Source organism: Orcinus orca, chromosome 16 (genome assembly GCF_937001465.1).
Source record: "Orcinus orca chromosome 16, mOrcOrc1.1, whole genome shotgun sequence".
Lineage (NCBI taxonomy): Eukaryota > Metazoa > Chordata > Mammalia > Artiodactyla > Delphinidae > Orcinus > Orcinus orca.
Genome location: NC_064574.1, coordinates 58093419 through 58110753, shown reverse-complemented (window position 1 = coordinate 58110753; position 17335 = coordinate 58093419). Strand labels below are relative to the sequence as shown.

Sequence of the window (17335 nt, the reverse complement as noted above, 5' to 3'; positions counted from 1 at the left end):
CGGAACATTCTCTAGGATAGATCACATCTTGGGTCACAAATCAAGGCTCGGTAAATTTAAGAACATTGAAATCATATCAAACATCTTTTCCAACCACAATGCTTTGAGATTAGAAATAAATTACAGGGAAAAAATGTAAAAAAACACAAACACATGGAGGAAAAACAATACATTACTAAATAACCAAGAGATCACTGAAGAAATCAAAGAGGAAATCAAAAAATACCCAGAGACAAATGACAATGAAAACATGACGATCCAAAACCTATGGGATGCAGCAAAAGCAGTTCTAAGAGGGAAGTTGATAGCTATACAATCCTTCCTCAAGAAACAAGAAAAATCTCAAACAATCTAATCTTACACCTAAAGGATCTACAGAAAGAAGAACAAACAAAACACAAAAAGTAGAAGGGAAGAAATCATAAAGATCAGAGCAGAAATAAATGAAATAGAAACAAAGAAAACGATAGCAAAGATCAATAAAACTAAAAGCTGGTTCTTTGAAAAGATAAATAAAATTGATAAACCTTTAGCCAGACTCAACAAGAAAAAGAGGGAGAGGACTCAAATCAATAAAATTAGAGAGGCTTCCGGGAAGATGGCGGAAGAGTAAGACGCAGAGATCACCTTCTTCCCACAGATACACCAGAAATACATCTACACGTGGAATAACTCCTACAGAACACCTACTGAACACTGGCAGAAGACCTCAGACCTCCCAAAAGGCAAGAAACCCCCCAGGTACCTGGGTAGGGCAAAAGATAAAGAATAAACAGAGACCAAAGGAGAGGGACCGGACCTGCACCAGTGGGAGGGAGCTGTGAAGGAGGAAAGGTTTCCACACACTAGGAAGCCCCTTCCCGGGCGAAGACTGCAGGTGGCGGAGGGGGAAAGCTTCAGAGCCACGGAGGAGAGCACAGCAACAGGGGTGCGGGGGACAAAGCGGAGAGATTTCCACACAGAGGATCAGGGCCGACCGGCACTCACCAGCCAGAGAGGCTTGTCTGCTCACCTGCTGGGGCGGGCGGGGCTGGGAGCTGAGGCTCGGGCTTCGGTCAGAGCCCAGGGAGAGGGCTGGGGTTTGCGGTGTGAACACAGCCCGCAGGGGGTTAGTGCACCACGGCTAGCTGGGAGGGAATCTGGGAAAAGTCTGGACCTGCCGAAGAGGCAAGAGACTTTTACTTCCCTCTTTGTTTCCTGGTACACGAGGAGAGGGGATTAAAAGAGTGCTGCTTAAAGGAGCTCCAGAGATGGGCGCGAGCCGCGGCTAAAAGCACGGACCCCAGAGACGGGCATGAGACGCTAAGGCTGCTGCTGCCGCCACCAAGAAGCCTGTGTGCGAGCACAGGTCACTATCCCCACCTCCCCTCCGGGGAGCCTGTGCAGCCTGCCACTGCCAGGGTGCCGGGATCCAGGGACAACTCCCCCGGGAGAACGCACGGCTCACCTCAGGCTGGTGCAATGTCACGCCGGTCTCTGCTGCCGCAGGTTCCCCCCACACTCCATGGACCACCCTCCCCCTGGCCTGAGCGAACCAGAGCCCCTGAATCAGCTGCTCCTTTAACCCCGTCCTGTCTGAGCGAAGAACAGACGCACTCCGGCGACCTACATGCAGAGGCGGGGCCAAATCCAAAGCTGAGCCCCTGGGAGCTGTGCGAACAAAGAAGAGAAAGGGAAATCTCAGCAGCCTCAGAAGCAGCGGATTAAAGCTCCACAATCAACTTGACGTACCCTGCATCTGTGGAATACATGAATAGACAACGAGTCATCCCAAATTGAGGAGGTGGACTTTGAGAGCAAGATTTATGATTTTTTCCCCTTTTCCTCTTTTTGTGAGTGTGTATGTGTATGCTTCTGTGTGAGATTTTGTCTGTATAGCTTTGCTTCCACCATTTGTCCATCTTTTTTTAAAAATTTTTTTCTCTTAATTATTTTTTATTTTAATAACTTTATTATATTTTATCTTACTTTATGTTACTTTATCTTCTTTCTTTTTTTCTTCCTTCCCTCCTTCCTTCCTTCCTCCCTCCCTCCCTCCCTCCCTCCTTTCTTTCTACTTCTACTACTTCTTTCTTTCTACTTTTTCTCCCTTTTATTCTGAGCCGTGTGGATGAAAGGCTCTTGGTGCTGCAGCCAGGAGTCAGTGCTGTGCCTCTGAGGTGGGAGAGCCAACTTCAGGACACTGGTCCACAAGAGACCTCCCAGCTCCACATACTATCAAATGGCAAAAATCTCCCAGAGATCTCCATCTCAACACCAGCACCCAGCTCCACTCAATGACCAGCAAGCTACAGTGCTGTACATCCTATGCCAAACAACTATCAAGACAGGAACACAACCCCACCCATTAGCAGAGAGGCTGCCTAAAATCATAATAAGTCCACAGACACCCCAAAACACACCACCAGACGTGGACCTGCCCACCAGAAAGACAAGATCCAGCCTCATCCACCAGAACACAGGCACTAGTCCCCTCCACCAGGAAGCCAACACAACCCACTGAACCAATCTTAGCCACTGGGGACAGACACCAAAAACAACAGGAACTATGAACCTACAGCCTGCAAAAAGGAGACCCCAAACACAGTAAGATAAGCAAAATGAGAAGACAGAAAAACATACAGAAGATGAAGGAGCAAGATAAAAACCCACCAGACCTAACAAATGAAGAGGAAATAGGCAGTCTACCAGAAAAAGAATTCAGAATAATGATAGTAAAGATGATCCCCAATCTTGGAAATAGAATGGACAAAATGCAAGAAACATTTAAAAAGGACCTAGAAGAACTAAAGATGAAACAAGCAACAATGAACAACACATTAAATGAAATTAAAAACACTGTAGATGGGATCAATAGCAGAATAACTGAGGCAGAAGAACGGATAAGTGACCTGGAAGATAAAAACAGTGGAAATAACTACTGCAGAGCAGAATAAAGAAAAAAGAATGAAAAGAACTGAGGACAGTCTCAGAGACCTCTGGGACAACATTAAACACACCAACATTCGAATTATAGGGGTTCCAGAAGAAGAAGAGAAAAAGAAAGGGACTGAGAAAATATTTGAAGAGATTATAGTTGAAAACTTCCCTAATATGGGAAAGGAAATAGTTAATCAAGTCCAGGAAGCACAGAGAGTCCCATACAGGATAAATCCAAGGAGAAATATGCCAAGACACATATTAATCAAACTGTCAAAAATTAAATACAAAGAAAACATATTAAAAGCAGCCAGGGAAAAACAACAAATAACACACAAGGGAATCCCCATAAGGTTAACAGCTGATCTTTCAGCAGAAACTCTGCAAGCCAGAAGGGACTGGCAGGACATATTTAAAGTGATGAAGGAGAGAAACCAGCAACCAAGATTACTCTACCCAGCAAGGATCTCATTCAGATTTGATGGAGAAATTAAAACCTTTACAGACAAGGAAAAGCTGAGAGAGTTCAGCACCACCAAACCAGCTTTACAACAACTTCTAAAGGAACTTCTCTGGGCAAGAAACATGAGAGAAGGAAAAGACCTACAATAACGAACCCAAAACAATTAAGAAAATGGGAATAGGAACATACATATCGATAATTACCTTAAATGTAGATGGACTAAATGCTCCCACCAAAAGACACAGATTGGCTGAATGGATACAAAAACAAGACCCATATATTTGCTGTCTACAAGAGACCCACTTCAGACCTAGAGACACATACAGACTGAAAGTAAGGGGATGGAAAAAGATATTTCATGCAAATGGAAATGAAAAGAAAACTGGAGTAGCAATTCTCATATCACACAAAATAGATAAAGGAGGCAGGAATGTACAGTGGAGAAAGGACAGCCTCTTCCATAAGTGGTGGTGGGAAAACTGGACAGATACATGTAAAAGTTATGAGATTAGATCACTCCCTAACACCATACACAAAAATAAGCTCAAAATGGATTAAAGACCTAAATGTAAGGCCAGAAAGTATCAAACTCTTAGAGGAAAACATAGGCAGAACACTCTATGACATAAATCACAGCAAGATCCTTTCTGACCCACCTCCCAGAGAAATGGAAATAAAAACAAAAATAAACAAATGGGACCTAATGAAACTTCAAAGCTTTTGCACAGCAAAGGAAACCATAAACAAGACCAAAAGACAACCCTCAGAATGGGAGAAAATATTTGCAAATGAAGCAATCGACAAAGGATTAACCTCCAAAATTTATAAGCAGCTCATGCAGCTCAATAACAAAAAAACAAACAACCCAATCCAAAAATGGGTAGAAGACCTAAACAGACATTTCTCCATAGAAGATATACAGACTGCCAACAAACACATGAAAGAATGCTCAACATCATTAATCATTAGAGAAATGCAAATCAAAACTACAATGAGATATCATCTCACACCAGTCAGAACTGCCATCATCAAAAAATCTAGAAACAATAAATGCTGGAGAGGGTGTGGAGAAAAGGGAACACTCTTGCACTGCTGGTGGGAATGTGAATTGGTACAGCCACTATGGAGAACAGTATGGAGGTTCCTTAAAAAACTACAAATAAAACTACCATATGACCCAGCAATCCCACTACTGGGCATATACCCTGAGAAAACCATAATTCAAAAAGATTCATGTACCAAAATGTTCATTGCAGCTCTATTTACAATAGCCCAGAGATGGAAACAACCTAAGTGTCCATCATCAGATGAATGGATAAAGAAGATGTGGCACATATATACAATGGAATATTACTCAGCCATAAAAAAGAAACGAAATTGAGCTATGTGTAATGAGGTGGATAGACCTAGAGTCTGTCATACAGAGTGAAGTAAGTCAGAAAGAGAAAGACAAATACTGTATGCTAACACATATGTATGGAATTTAAGAAAAAATAAGTCATGAAGATTCTGGGGGTAAGACAGGAATAAAGACACAGACCTACTAGAGAATGGACTTGAGGATATGGGGAGGGGGAAAGGTAAGCTCTGACAAAGCGAGAGAGAGGCATGGACATATATACACTGCCAACTGTAAGGTAGATAGCTAGTGGGAAGCAGCCGCATAGCACAGGGAGATCAGCTCGGTGATTTGTGACCGCCTGGAGGGGTGGGATAGGGAGGGTGGGAGGCAGGGAGATGCAAGAGGGAAAAGATATGGGAACATATGTATAACTGATTCACTTTGTTATAAAGCAGAAACTAACATACCATTGTAAAGCAATTATACTCCAGTAAAGATGTAAATAAAATAAAATAAAATAAAATTAGAAATGAAAAAGGAGAAGTTACAATGGACATAGCAGAAATATAAAGCATCATAAGCGACTACTACAAGCAACTCTATGCCATTAAAATGGACAACGTGGAAGAAATGGACAAATTCTTAGAAAGATATAACCTTCCACGACTGAACCAGGAAGAAATAGAAAATATGAACAGACCAATCACAAGTAATGAAATTGAAAATGTGATTAAAAATCTTCCAACAAACCAAAGTCCAGGACTATCCAGGACCGGATGGCTTCACAGGTGAATTCTATCAAACATTTAGAGAAGAGCTAAGACCCATCCTTCTCAAACTCTTCCAAAAAACTGCAGGGGAAGGAACACTCCCAAACTTATTCTACAAGGCCACCATCACTCTGATACCAAAACCAGAGATACTACAAAAAAAGAAAATTACAGACCAATATCACTGATGGATATAGGTGCAAAAATCCTCAACAGAATACTAGCAAACAGGATCCAACAACAAGTTAAAAGGATCACACACCATGATCAAGTGGGATTTGTCACAGGGATACAAGGATTCTTCAATATAGGCATATCAATCAGTGTGATACACCATATTAACAAATTGAATAAAAACCATATGATCTCAATAGATGCAGAAAAAGCTTTTGACAAAATTCAACACCCATGTATGATAAAAACTCTCCAGAAAGTGGGCATAGAGGGAAACTCAACATAATAAAGGCCATATACAACAAACCCATAGCAAACATCATTCTCAATGGTGAAAAACTGAAAGCATTTCCTCTAAGATGAGAAACAACAAATGTATGTCCACTCTCACCACTATTATTCAACATAGTTTTCAAAGTCCCAGACACAGCAATCAGAGAAGAAAAAGAAATAAAAGGAATACAAATTGGAAGAAAAAAGTAAAACTGTCACTGCTTGCAGATGACATGATACTAACATAGAGAATCCTAACGATGCCACCAGAAAACTACTAGAGCTAATCAATGAATTCGGTAAAGTTGCAGGATACAAAATTAATGCAAAGAAATCTCTTGCATTCCTATACACTAACAACAAGAGATCAGAAAGAGAAATTAAGGAAACAATCCCATTTACCATTGCAACAAAAAACCTAGGAATAAACCTACCTAAGGAGGTAAAAGACCTGTACTCAGAAAACTATAAGACACTGATGAAAGAAATCTAGGATAACACAAACAGATGGAGAGCTATACCATGTGCTTGGATTGGAAGAATCAGTAGTGTGAAAATGACTATACTACTCAAAGCAATCTACAGAATCAATGCAATCCCTATCAAATTACCAGTGACATTTTTTACAGAACTAGAACAAAAAATCTTAAAATATGTATGGAGACACAAAGGACCCTGGATACCCAAAGCAGTCTTGAGGGAATAAAATGGAGCAGGAGGAATCAGACTCCCTGACTTCAGATTATACTACAAAGCTACAGTAATCAAGACAATATGGTACTGGCACAAAAACAGAAATACAGTTCAATGGAACAGGATAGAAAGCCCAGAGATAAACCCATGCACCTATGGTCAACTAATCTATGATAAAGGAGGCAAGGATACACAATTGAGAAAAGATAGCCTCTTCAATAAGTGGTGCTGGGAAAACTGGACAGCTACATGTAAAAGAATGAAATTAGAACATTCCCTAACACCATACACAAAAATAAACTCAAAATGGATTAAAGACCTAAATGTAAGACTGGACACTATAAAACTCTTAGAGGAAAACATAGGAAGAACACTCTTTGACATAAATCACAGCAAGATCTTTTTTGACCCACTTCCTAGAGTAATGGAAATAAAAACAAACATAAATAAATGGGACCTAATGAAACGTAAAAGCTTTTGCACAGCAAAGGGAAGTATAAACAAAACGAAAAGACAACCCTCAGAATAGGAGAAAATATTTGAAAATGAACCAACGGATGAAGGATTAATCTCAAATATATAAACAGCTCATGCAGCTCAATGTTAAAAAAACAAACAACCCAATAAAAAAATGGGCAGAAGACCTAAATAGACATCTCTCCAAAGAAGACATACAGATGGGCAAGAGGCATATGAAAAGCTGCTCAACATCACTAATCATTAGAGAAATGCAAATTAAAACTACAGTGAGGTATCACCTCCACCAGTTAGAATGGGCATCATCAGAAAATCCACAAACAACAAATGCTGGAGAGGGTGAGGAGAAAAGGGAACCCTCTTGCACTGTTGGTAGGAATGTAAATTGATAGAGCCACTATGGAGAACAGTATGGAGGTTCCTTAAAAAACTAAAAATAGAACTACCATATGACCCAGCAATCCCACTACTGGACACATACCCTGAGAAAACCATAATTCAAAGAGTCATGTTGCTCCACAGCGGGAGAGGCCACAACAGTGAGAGGCCCACATACCGCAAAAAAAAAAAAAAAAGAGTCATGTACCACAATGTCCGTTGCAGCTCTATTTACTATAGCCAGAACATGGAAGCAACCTAAGTGTCCATCGACAGATGAATGGATAAGGAAGATGTGGCACATATATACAATGGAATATTACTCAGCCATAAAAAGGAATGAAATTGGTTCATTTGTAGAGACATGGATGGACCTAGAGACTGTCATACAGAGTGAAGTAAGTCAGAAAGAGAAAAACAAATATCATATATTAATGCATATATGTGGAATCTAGAAAAATGGTACAGATAAACCTGTTTTCAAGACAGAAATAGAGACACAGATGTAGAGAACAAACCTATGGACACCAAGGGGGGAAAGTGGGGGGGTGTGGTGGGATGAACTGGGAGATTGGGATTGACATATATACACTAATATGTATAAAACATAATAAGAACCTGCTGTATAAGAAATAAATTTTAAAAATTACAAATTGTAGGAGAATCTATACACCCTTTTTATAACTGGTTAATTAGAACTAAATTTGTGAAATCATAATCTGCAGCTTAATCAATGCACAAGAGCTGGTACAAATAACCTCCTTTAAATTTTCAAGTGAACAGTTTCATACAAAAAAAAATTCTAATAGATATAACTTCCCATAACTAACATTCCTTCTTTCAAGGTAGTAAGTCAACAAGCCCTTGGCAAATTAAAACAGGCTAAGACAGAAACTCAACTTTATGATAAGAGATAAAACAGGATTTTTATCCCAAACCAGTTTATGTTTAGATCCTTTGTGTCACCAATGTCAATGTCTTGTAAATACTCTGCAGCTTTTACCCTTATCTATATAAAAATGAGTAACGGTTACTTTTTAAAATTTATTTTATTTTTTTGGCTGTGTTGGGTCTTGGCTGTTGCGCATGGGCTCTCTCTAGTTGCAGCGAGTGGGGGCTACTCTTTGCTGTGGTGCGTGGGCTTCTCAGTACGGTGGCTTCTCTTGTTGTGAAGCACAGGCTCTAGGTGCGCAGGCTTCAGTAGCTGCAGCACGTGGGCTCAGTAATTGCGACACACGGGCTCTAGAACTCAGGCTCAGTAGTTGTGGCGCACAGGCTTAGTTGCTCCGCGGCAATGTGGGATCTTCCTAGACCAGGGATCGAACCCGTGTCTCCAGCATTGGCAGGTGGATTCTTAACCACTGCGCCACCAGGGAAGTCCAGTAATGGTTACTTTAGCACTTTGTATTCTCAAAGCAACAGGAGCCAGTACCCGATTATTTTAAAGTTCCTCCTCATTAAACTGCTAGGTGAGAATTGTGGCCTCTGGTCTCAACTTACCCCTTTGGTGTTTGACCTTTCAGATCCTTTGCTGCATGTATATGCACATGTAGACGCACGTCCACTTATGTAAATATTTATATGATAGACATGATTTTTAAAGTTTGTATTTAAAAATTAACTATTCAGATATAACTTACATACAATAAAATGTACCCATTTTATTTTTTTAGATTTTTTTGGTGTGGACCTTTTTTTTTTTTTTTAACATCTTTATTGGAGTATAATTTTACTTTACAATGGTGTGTTAGTTTCTGCTGCATAACAAAGTGAGTCAGCTATACATATACATATATCCCCGTATCTCCTCCCTCTTGTGTCTCCCTCCCACCCTCCCTATCCCAGCCCTCTATGTGGACACAAAGCACCGAGCTGATCTCCCTGTGCTATGTGGCTGCTTCCCAGTAGCTAGCTATTTTACATTTGGTAGTGTATATATGTCCATGCCACTCTCTCACTTTGTCCCAGCTTACCCTTCCCCCTCACCATGTCTCAAGTTCATTCTCTACGTCTGCATTTTTATTCCTGTCTTGCTCCAATTTCTTCAGAACCATTTTTTGTTTTTTTTTAGATTCCATATATATGTGTTAGCATACGGCATTTGTTTTTCTGTTTCTGACTTACTTCACTCTGTATGAGACTCTAGGTCCATCCATCTCACTACAAATAACTCAATTTCGTTTCTTTTTATGGCTGAGTAATATTCCATTGTATATATGTGCCACATCTTCTTTATCCATTCATTTGCCGATGGATACTTAGGTTGCTTCCATGATGTGGACCATTTTTAAAGTCTTTCTTGAATTTGTTACAATATTGCTTCTGTTTTATGTTTTGGTTTTTTGGCCACAAGGCATGTGGGATCTTAGCTCCCCAACCAGAGATCGAACCCACACCCCCTACATTGGAAGTTGAAGTCTTAACCACTGGACCACCAGGGAAGTCCCCAAAATGTACCCATTTTAAATGTGCCATTCTTTGGGTTTTGACAAATTTACAGTTGTGAAACCACCACCAAAATCAAGACAGAATGTTTTTATTACCCCAAATAGTGTCCCTTCTGGTAATATGGAAGAACAAATCTGACTCCACATTGGATCTGTTTCTTTTACTTTAACCTTTGTATTCTATTGATTTTGCTACAAGTTAAAAATGTTGCCGGTAGCCTGAAATATACAGGATAGCTCTTTCTCAAGGCCCTGACCTTAAAAGGTATAACACTTATCCATTTAAATAGAGGTAAAAAGTTGTAGAACAGAGAATAACATTTGTCTTGTTGGAAGTTTATAGCAACATTGTGAAATGACCTACTGGACAGCTAGCTGCCAAGAACAAAGGATTCCAGCCCCAAGACGTTTGTAGCAACCAACCACACACCCTTCCTCTTTTAGTATAAAAGAAGCCTGAATTCTAATTCGGAGAAGATGGTTCTTTGGGACACTAGTCCACCATCTTCTCGGTTTGCTGTCGCCATTCCTTGACCCAACAATTCATCTCTTGATTTATTGGCCTGTTGTGCAGCGAGCAGTATGAACTTGGTCTTGGTAACATTCTCAATCCCTCTCACCGCTGGCCCCATGAAATCACAGGTCTGTTGTCACTATAGATTGGCCTTTTCTAGAATTTGACATAAAGCAAATCACACAGTATGTATAATTCTTTTGCCCAACATTTTGTTTCTGAGATTCATCAATGTTGTTGCATATAATAATATTTTGTTCATTTTTATTGTTGAGTAAGTAGTACTTAGCTGTAGAGATAGATATGCCACAACCTATTTATCTATTGATGGACATTTGGACTGTTTATAGTTCAGTGCTATTATGAATAAATTGCTATGAACATTTGTGTAAAAGTCTTTGTGTAGATGTAGGTTTTCATTTGTCTTGGATAAATACCTAAAGGTGGAATAATAGTGTCATTTGCTAAGAGTATAGCTAATGTTTTGAGAAACTGCCAGACCACTTCCAAAGTGATTTCACCATTTTACACTCCTACCAGCAAAACATGAGAATTCCAGGTCACTCCACATCCTCACCAACACTTTGTATATTTTCAGTTGTTTTCATTTTAGCCATTTTAGTGGATGTGTTGTGGTATCTCATTGTCGTCTTAACTTCCCTAATGAATAACAATGTTGAGGATGTCTTGTGTTTATTTGCCATCCCCATATCTTCTCTAGTGAAGTGTCATCTACTTGCTTTGGGTTTAATTTGCTCTTTTTAATGTAGAATCTTAGATTATTCATTTTACTTTCCATTTTTCCTACTATAAACATTTAATGCTAGCAATTTCCTTCTAAGCACTGCTTCAGCTGCATTCCTCAGATTCTGATATGCTGTGTTTTCATTTTCATTCAGTTCAAATTTTTTTTTTTTTTTGCGGTATGCGGGCCTCTCACTGCTGTGGCCTCTCCCGTTGTGGAGCACAGGCTCCGGACAGGCAGGCTCAGCGGCCATGGCTCACAGGCCCAGCCGCTCCACGGCATGTGGGATCTTCCCGGACCAGGGCACGAACCCATGTCCCCTGCATCGGCAGGCAGACTCTCAACCACTGCGCCACCAGAGAAGCCCCAGTTCAAAATATTTTTAAACCTTCCTTTTGATTTCTTCTTTGACTCATGGGTTATCTAGAAATGTAATCTTTAGCTTCCAAATATCTAGGGATTTCCCAACTAGCTTTCTATTACTAATTTAATTGTATCTGTAATCATACAGAGTATGTTCTCTAAACTTTTACATATACTGAGACTAGTTTTGTGGTCCAGAACCTGATATGTTTCATATGCACTTAAAATGAATGTGTATTCTTTTGTGGCTGGGTTTGAGCGTTCTATAAATGTCAAGTAGGTTAAGTTGGTTGATAGTATTGCCCAGGCTTCCAAAATTTTACTGACTACATATTATATCAATTACTGAGAAGGCAGTGTTGGAAACTCCAATTATAATTGTCTACTTATAATTTCAGTCCGATCAGTTTTTATATCAGGAATTTTGAAGTTCTACTATTATATGCATAAACGTAGGTTTAGTGTGTCTTTCTGATGAAATGATTGCTTTACTGTTACGAAACAGCCTTCTTTATCCCTGGTAATATTCCTTGTTCTGAAGTCTATCTGATAATAATATAGTCACTCTAGCTTTCTTATGATTAGTGTTTGTATGCTTCTTTTTGTTTTTTGCGGTACGCGGGCCCCTCACTGTTGTGGCCCCTCCCGCTGCGGAGCACAGGCTCCAGACGCGCAGGCTCAGCGGCCATGGCTCACGGGCCCAGCCACTCCACGGCATGTGGGATCTTCCCGGACCAGGGCATGAACCCGTGTCCCCTGAATCGGCAGGCGGACCCTCAACCACTGCGCCACCAGGGAAGCCCTGTTTGTATGTTTTTGCATGGCTTATCTTCTTACGTCCCTTTAATTTTAACCTATCCATATATTTATATTTAACATACATCATGTAGTTGTCACATAGTTGGGTCTTGTTTTGTTACCCAGTCCAACAATGTGCGCTTTTTAATGCAGTGTTTAGACCCTCTGTACTTATTCTAACTATCAATATGGTTGGGTTTAAATCTACCATCCTGTAATTTGTTCTCTATTTAGTGTCATTTGTTCTTTGCACCTTCTCTTGGATTGAGTATTTTAAAAATTCCATTCTACCTCCACTATTGGTCTATCAGCCATACTTGCACTTAAAAAAATATTGCTCTAGGCACTGCCGTATGTATGTACCTAGTATCTTTAATAACGTATAGTCTATCTTCAAATAACATTATACTACTCACAATGTAACACCCTTACAGCCAGCATACTTCCATTCCTCTGACCATCTTTCACACTACTGTTGGCATACATTAGCTTCTACATAAATTATAAACTCCAAAACATACTGTTACATTCCTCTGTGTAGATCCACTTTCCATCTTATATTTTCCCTTTGCTTGAAGAACTTCCTTTATTTTTGACAGTGAAGGTCTGCTGGCAACAACTTTTGTTTATCTTAATAAACAGAAGTCTTAATTTTGCTTTCATGTTTGTAAGTTATATTAGCTGGATATAGAATTCTAGGTTGACAATTATTTTCCCCCAGCCTTTTAATAATGCCATTTGATTTGTTTTGCATAGTTCCAATTGAGATAACTGTGCATTCTTTGTTCTTCCCTATATATCTTATATATATGGTGTCTTTCTGATTGCTCTAAAGTTGTTGCTGTTAATCACTGGTTTTCAGGAACTGATTATGATGTTCCTCGATGTGGTTTTCTTTGTATTTATCCTGCCTGCAGAGTACTGAAGTTCTTGGTTATGGTGGGCTTGTACTTTTCATTAAATTTGTAAAACTTTTGACCATACATGTATGTTAGACCACTTGATATTGTCCCACAGTTTACTAAAGGTCTGATTCCTTTTTCCCAGTCTTTTTTCTTTTCTTTTCATATTCTTTCTTTAATTTGTATAGTTTCTTTCCAAATTATACAGTCATGTACTATTTCTTCCAGTATACCAATTTGTTTTTCTTTCTCTGGTGTTTAATAATATTTATTAAATATATTTATTAACATTTAATTAATTAATATTTATTAATATAATAATATTTATTCCATTCACTGAACTTCAAGTATTTTTATTTCATTTGGTTCTCTTTTATATCTTTTATTTCTCTTATTATGTTCATGTTTTCCTTTAAATCTCTGAGTGTACTTCTATCAGTTCTTTTAAGGTCCTTGTCTGTTAATTCTGTCAACTGTCATTTCTAAGTTTGTTTCTTTTGACTGATTTTTCTCCTGGTTATGGATTCCATTTTTCTTCCTCATATCTCGAGTGACTTTTTAAAATTGGATGATGGATATTATGAATTTTACATGGTTGTGAGTTGAATTCTGAGTTTGGTTTTATTAGGGCAATGCTAGAGTTGCCTTTGCTCTAAGATGAGTTTACACCCGTATATTCAGTAAGAATCTACCACAATGGCTGGTCAGACCTGAAACATTTCCCACTGCTGTTTGAGCTCTGGAAATTGTTTAGTGTAAAGGTCCTTGGTCATTCTCTGCCCAGATTCATGCAATTTCACTCTGCATGTGTGACTTAATATTTCCGCAAAGACTCAAAAGGACTCCTATGCTAACCTCTTGGAGCTCTTTCTCCAAGTGGCTTCCTCATCTGATAGTACTCTTCCCCTCATTCCAGTTGCCTCAGCCTCTCTGAATGCCAATCTCTCTTTACCTCAGCAAGACAGCCATTCTCTGCTTGGGATCTCCATCAGTGCACCACAATCTAGGAAGAAAGCTGGGGCAGCCCATAGGGCTCATCTCATGCATTTCCCTTCTCTCAGGGACTGCAGTCCGGTACTGCAATATCTAAAAAATTTTTTCTTATATCTTGTTTAGTTTTCTACTTGTTTACTGAAGAAAAGTTAAGTCTGAGCCCACTTACTCCACCATGACTCTACATATATACTTTTATAACTTTTTTCTCTTGTTATATTATTAACATGTTTACATCAATACATATACTTCCTCAACATTATATTTAATGGTTGAATATGGTTGTACCATATAAATCTAATTTTTGTAACTAATTCCTTATTCCTAGAACTTTAAGGGTTTCCAAAGTTTTATATTTCATGAATAGCACTGCAATGAACATTTTCGTATTTCCCCTATACTTTATTTTCTTCAGGTAACTATTCAAAGAATTGAGTCACAAGGCTTGCATATTTGTAAAGTTTTGATATTGACAGAATGTCTTCCAGAAAGATTAATTTACACTCCCATTCACAGTATATAAACTTACATTTCTTTTAAAACTATTTAGTGGAAAATCTGCATTAATTCAACCCTTTTTTTTGGAACGTATGTTGTGTGCCAAGCACTGTGCTAAAAAGATGAAAACATACAGATTAATAAAAACATTAATGCTGCTGAAACGAATTTCAAGTCCTTTTAGGAAAACAGATATGTACAGAAACAATGAAATAAAGGTATAATATAGGCATGCACAAAATACCAAGGGTAAGGAGAGCAAAGATGACAATTTCTGCCAGAACAGTTTGTCACAAGTGTCTAAACTGAATATTGAAGGATGAGAAGTGGGGTCATCAGACAAGCCTGGTGAAGCACTCCTGGCAAAGAGAACAGGATATGTGGTGATGGCAAGGAGAGAAGAAGCACTACCTACTGAGAAGCCATCAAAGAAGAGGTAAGGAATCTGTAGAAGATAAATCTAGAAACGTTTTCAGGGTTTAAGTCATTAAGAATTTTGTATATCTTGTTAAAGAATTTGGATTTTATCCTAAAGACAAAAACATAACCAGATTTGGATACAGGAAATAATATTTTAGTGGCAACTTAGAAGATTCATTAAAAGCAGTAAGTTAGGACAGAAATATTAGTTATTAAGTTATGGCAATAGACTACAGATGATAGAATTCTGAAATAAGGAAATATATGGACTACATCTGTTAGCTTTTCAGGAGACAACTGATGAGCTTGAAAGCTGACTACACAGTGGAATGAGGCATATCTATGAGTCAAAAGTGACTCTTACTTCCGGCTTGAGAAACTGGATGAGTTGGTGATACCATTCATCAAGCCTGGGAATGTGAGAAACGGTCCAAGTTTCATCTGACTAACTAACTATACCCTTATTCAGAACTGAACATTTTACAAGACAGATTCACATTCACATTATCATGAGTTAGCATCATGAATTGGCATGATTTATCTTTCCAACTGCTCGATTTCAAAGTGAATCCCCCCTCAACCCCATTACAGGTATAACTTATTTTATCAAGCACTGAATGAATCTATGTTTTTATTTTACTGCAACTCGAATACTGTATCGTGTACTTTAAAAAATATTTAGTAATCTTAATTGTTAATATTAATGTTAAAATTGTTAATCATTAATGATACTTCATTATGGACTCCAATTTCATTTTTTAATTCATTCTAATCTTCATGAAATTGGAAACTGAAGGGTTTTTTGATTCTATCATGGGGTGCCTAAAGATTCCAATGGTTCCAACCTTTGTTTGGATCCACAGTTGAGATCAGAGAATGAACTGGACTATATAGTTCCTGTAGTAATCTCCATTTTTAAATATTAATTTACTAATGCTAATAAGTGGAATCAAATATTTCATCAAGAGTACCATAAACATTCAAGTGCAATTAAGAGATGAAACCTTATGATTGATTACCAGCCCCAGAAGACTCTATTTCACTTCTTTTTGTTTAAATCTGAGAAAGAGGGCACTGCTGTCACTCTCCCTCTGCATTTTCATGTTATGCCCTAGCATCCTCTCACAGCCAGTATTGCTATGGTTAAGGAAAAAAGTGTGTCTCACAGGTAGAAAAGAGATTTCTAATAGTCCCAAGCAACCCAGATGTCTTTCAGTGAGTGAATGGATAAACCATTACACATCCACACCATGGAATGCTACTCAGCAATAAAAAGGAATAGTTACTAAACAACTTGGATGACCCTTGGGGGAAATTAAGCTAAGGGAAAGAAGCCAATATCAGAAGGATACATATTACATCACATTTATATAACATCCATGAAACAACATATAATTATAATAGTGAGGAACAGATTAGTGGTTGCCAGGGTTTAGGGACTGGGAACAAACTCTTAAAAAAATCCTATAAAGGGATAGCATGAGGGAACCTTGTAATGATAGAACAGTTGTATAATTTGAGTGTGGTGGCAGTTACATAAATCTACACACGTGATAAAACTGCATAGAGCTACTAAATACACACACTAACACACACAAAAAAACTTCATAAATGGGTCAAATGTATTTTGAGTTGTTACCCTTCCCTCTTTCTTGAAAAAGACAAATCCTTTACCTGTGTTGCAGTGTGACAGGCCTTCTTTCGTTAGATCAATCACAGAATCAAGTTTCTTCTCTTTAGCCTGAAAAGTTGTTAAAAAAATAAGATTTTGCCCCAACAGAAAATGTTTTTAAAAAATAAAACACATATCATTTAAAATTACTATTTAGAAGCTAGAGATTGAACATTCTATAAGTCTTACAGCTTAATTTAACTCTACTATGAAAGAGAAGCTCGTGAAATACTATATGGTTTCTGTGAATATAACTAAGCAGAGTCTAAATGAGTTAATTTGGTAATAAATATGGTTGTGAAATATGTTTACCATTAGCTGTTTGCTTTTTAATGTTTAAGCTGGACTGAAACCTGGTCACGCTAACTAGGAGACATTAATTTCTCAGAGAATGAATCTCCCAAAGAATGAATGACAAAGATGAGTCATCCAACATGTAGCAACACTAAAGTTCCTAGAACTAACGTATTCAAATAAACAATATTCAGAGACAA

The 17335-nt window shown here is 38.4% G+C and overlaps 1 protein-coding gene across 14 annotated transcripts in view; it reads right to left on the bottom strand.

Annotated features, from left to right (window-relative positions):
* The window catches only part of ATF7IP2 (activating transcription factor 7 interacting protein 2), a 73274-nt gene that overhangs the window by 5628 nt on the left and 50311 nt on the right, over positions 1 to 17335 (bottom strand). For 6 of the 14 annotated variants that reach the window (XR_004483522.2, XM_033428819.2, XM_033428820.2 and 3 more), the window contains one exon: positions 16844 to 16910. Coding sequence is in view for 7 of the 14 variants with exons in the window: in XM_033428819.2 (XP_033284710.1) it covers positions 16844 to 16910 (67 nt within the window). In the remaining 7 variants the exon portion in view is untranslated. Of the gene's footprint in view, positions 1 to 1012; positions 1651 to 16843; positions 16911 to 17335 lie in introns of those variants that run through there. The other 8 variants (XR_007472059.1, XR_007472056.1, XR_007472058.1 and 5 more) reach the window with 5 other exon arrangements.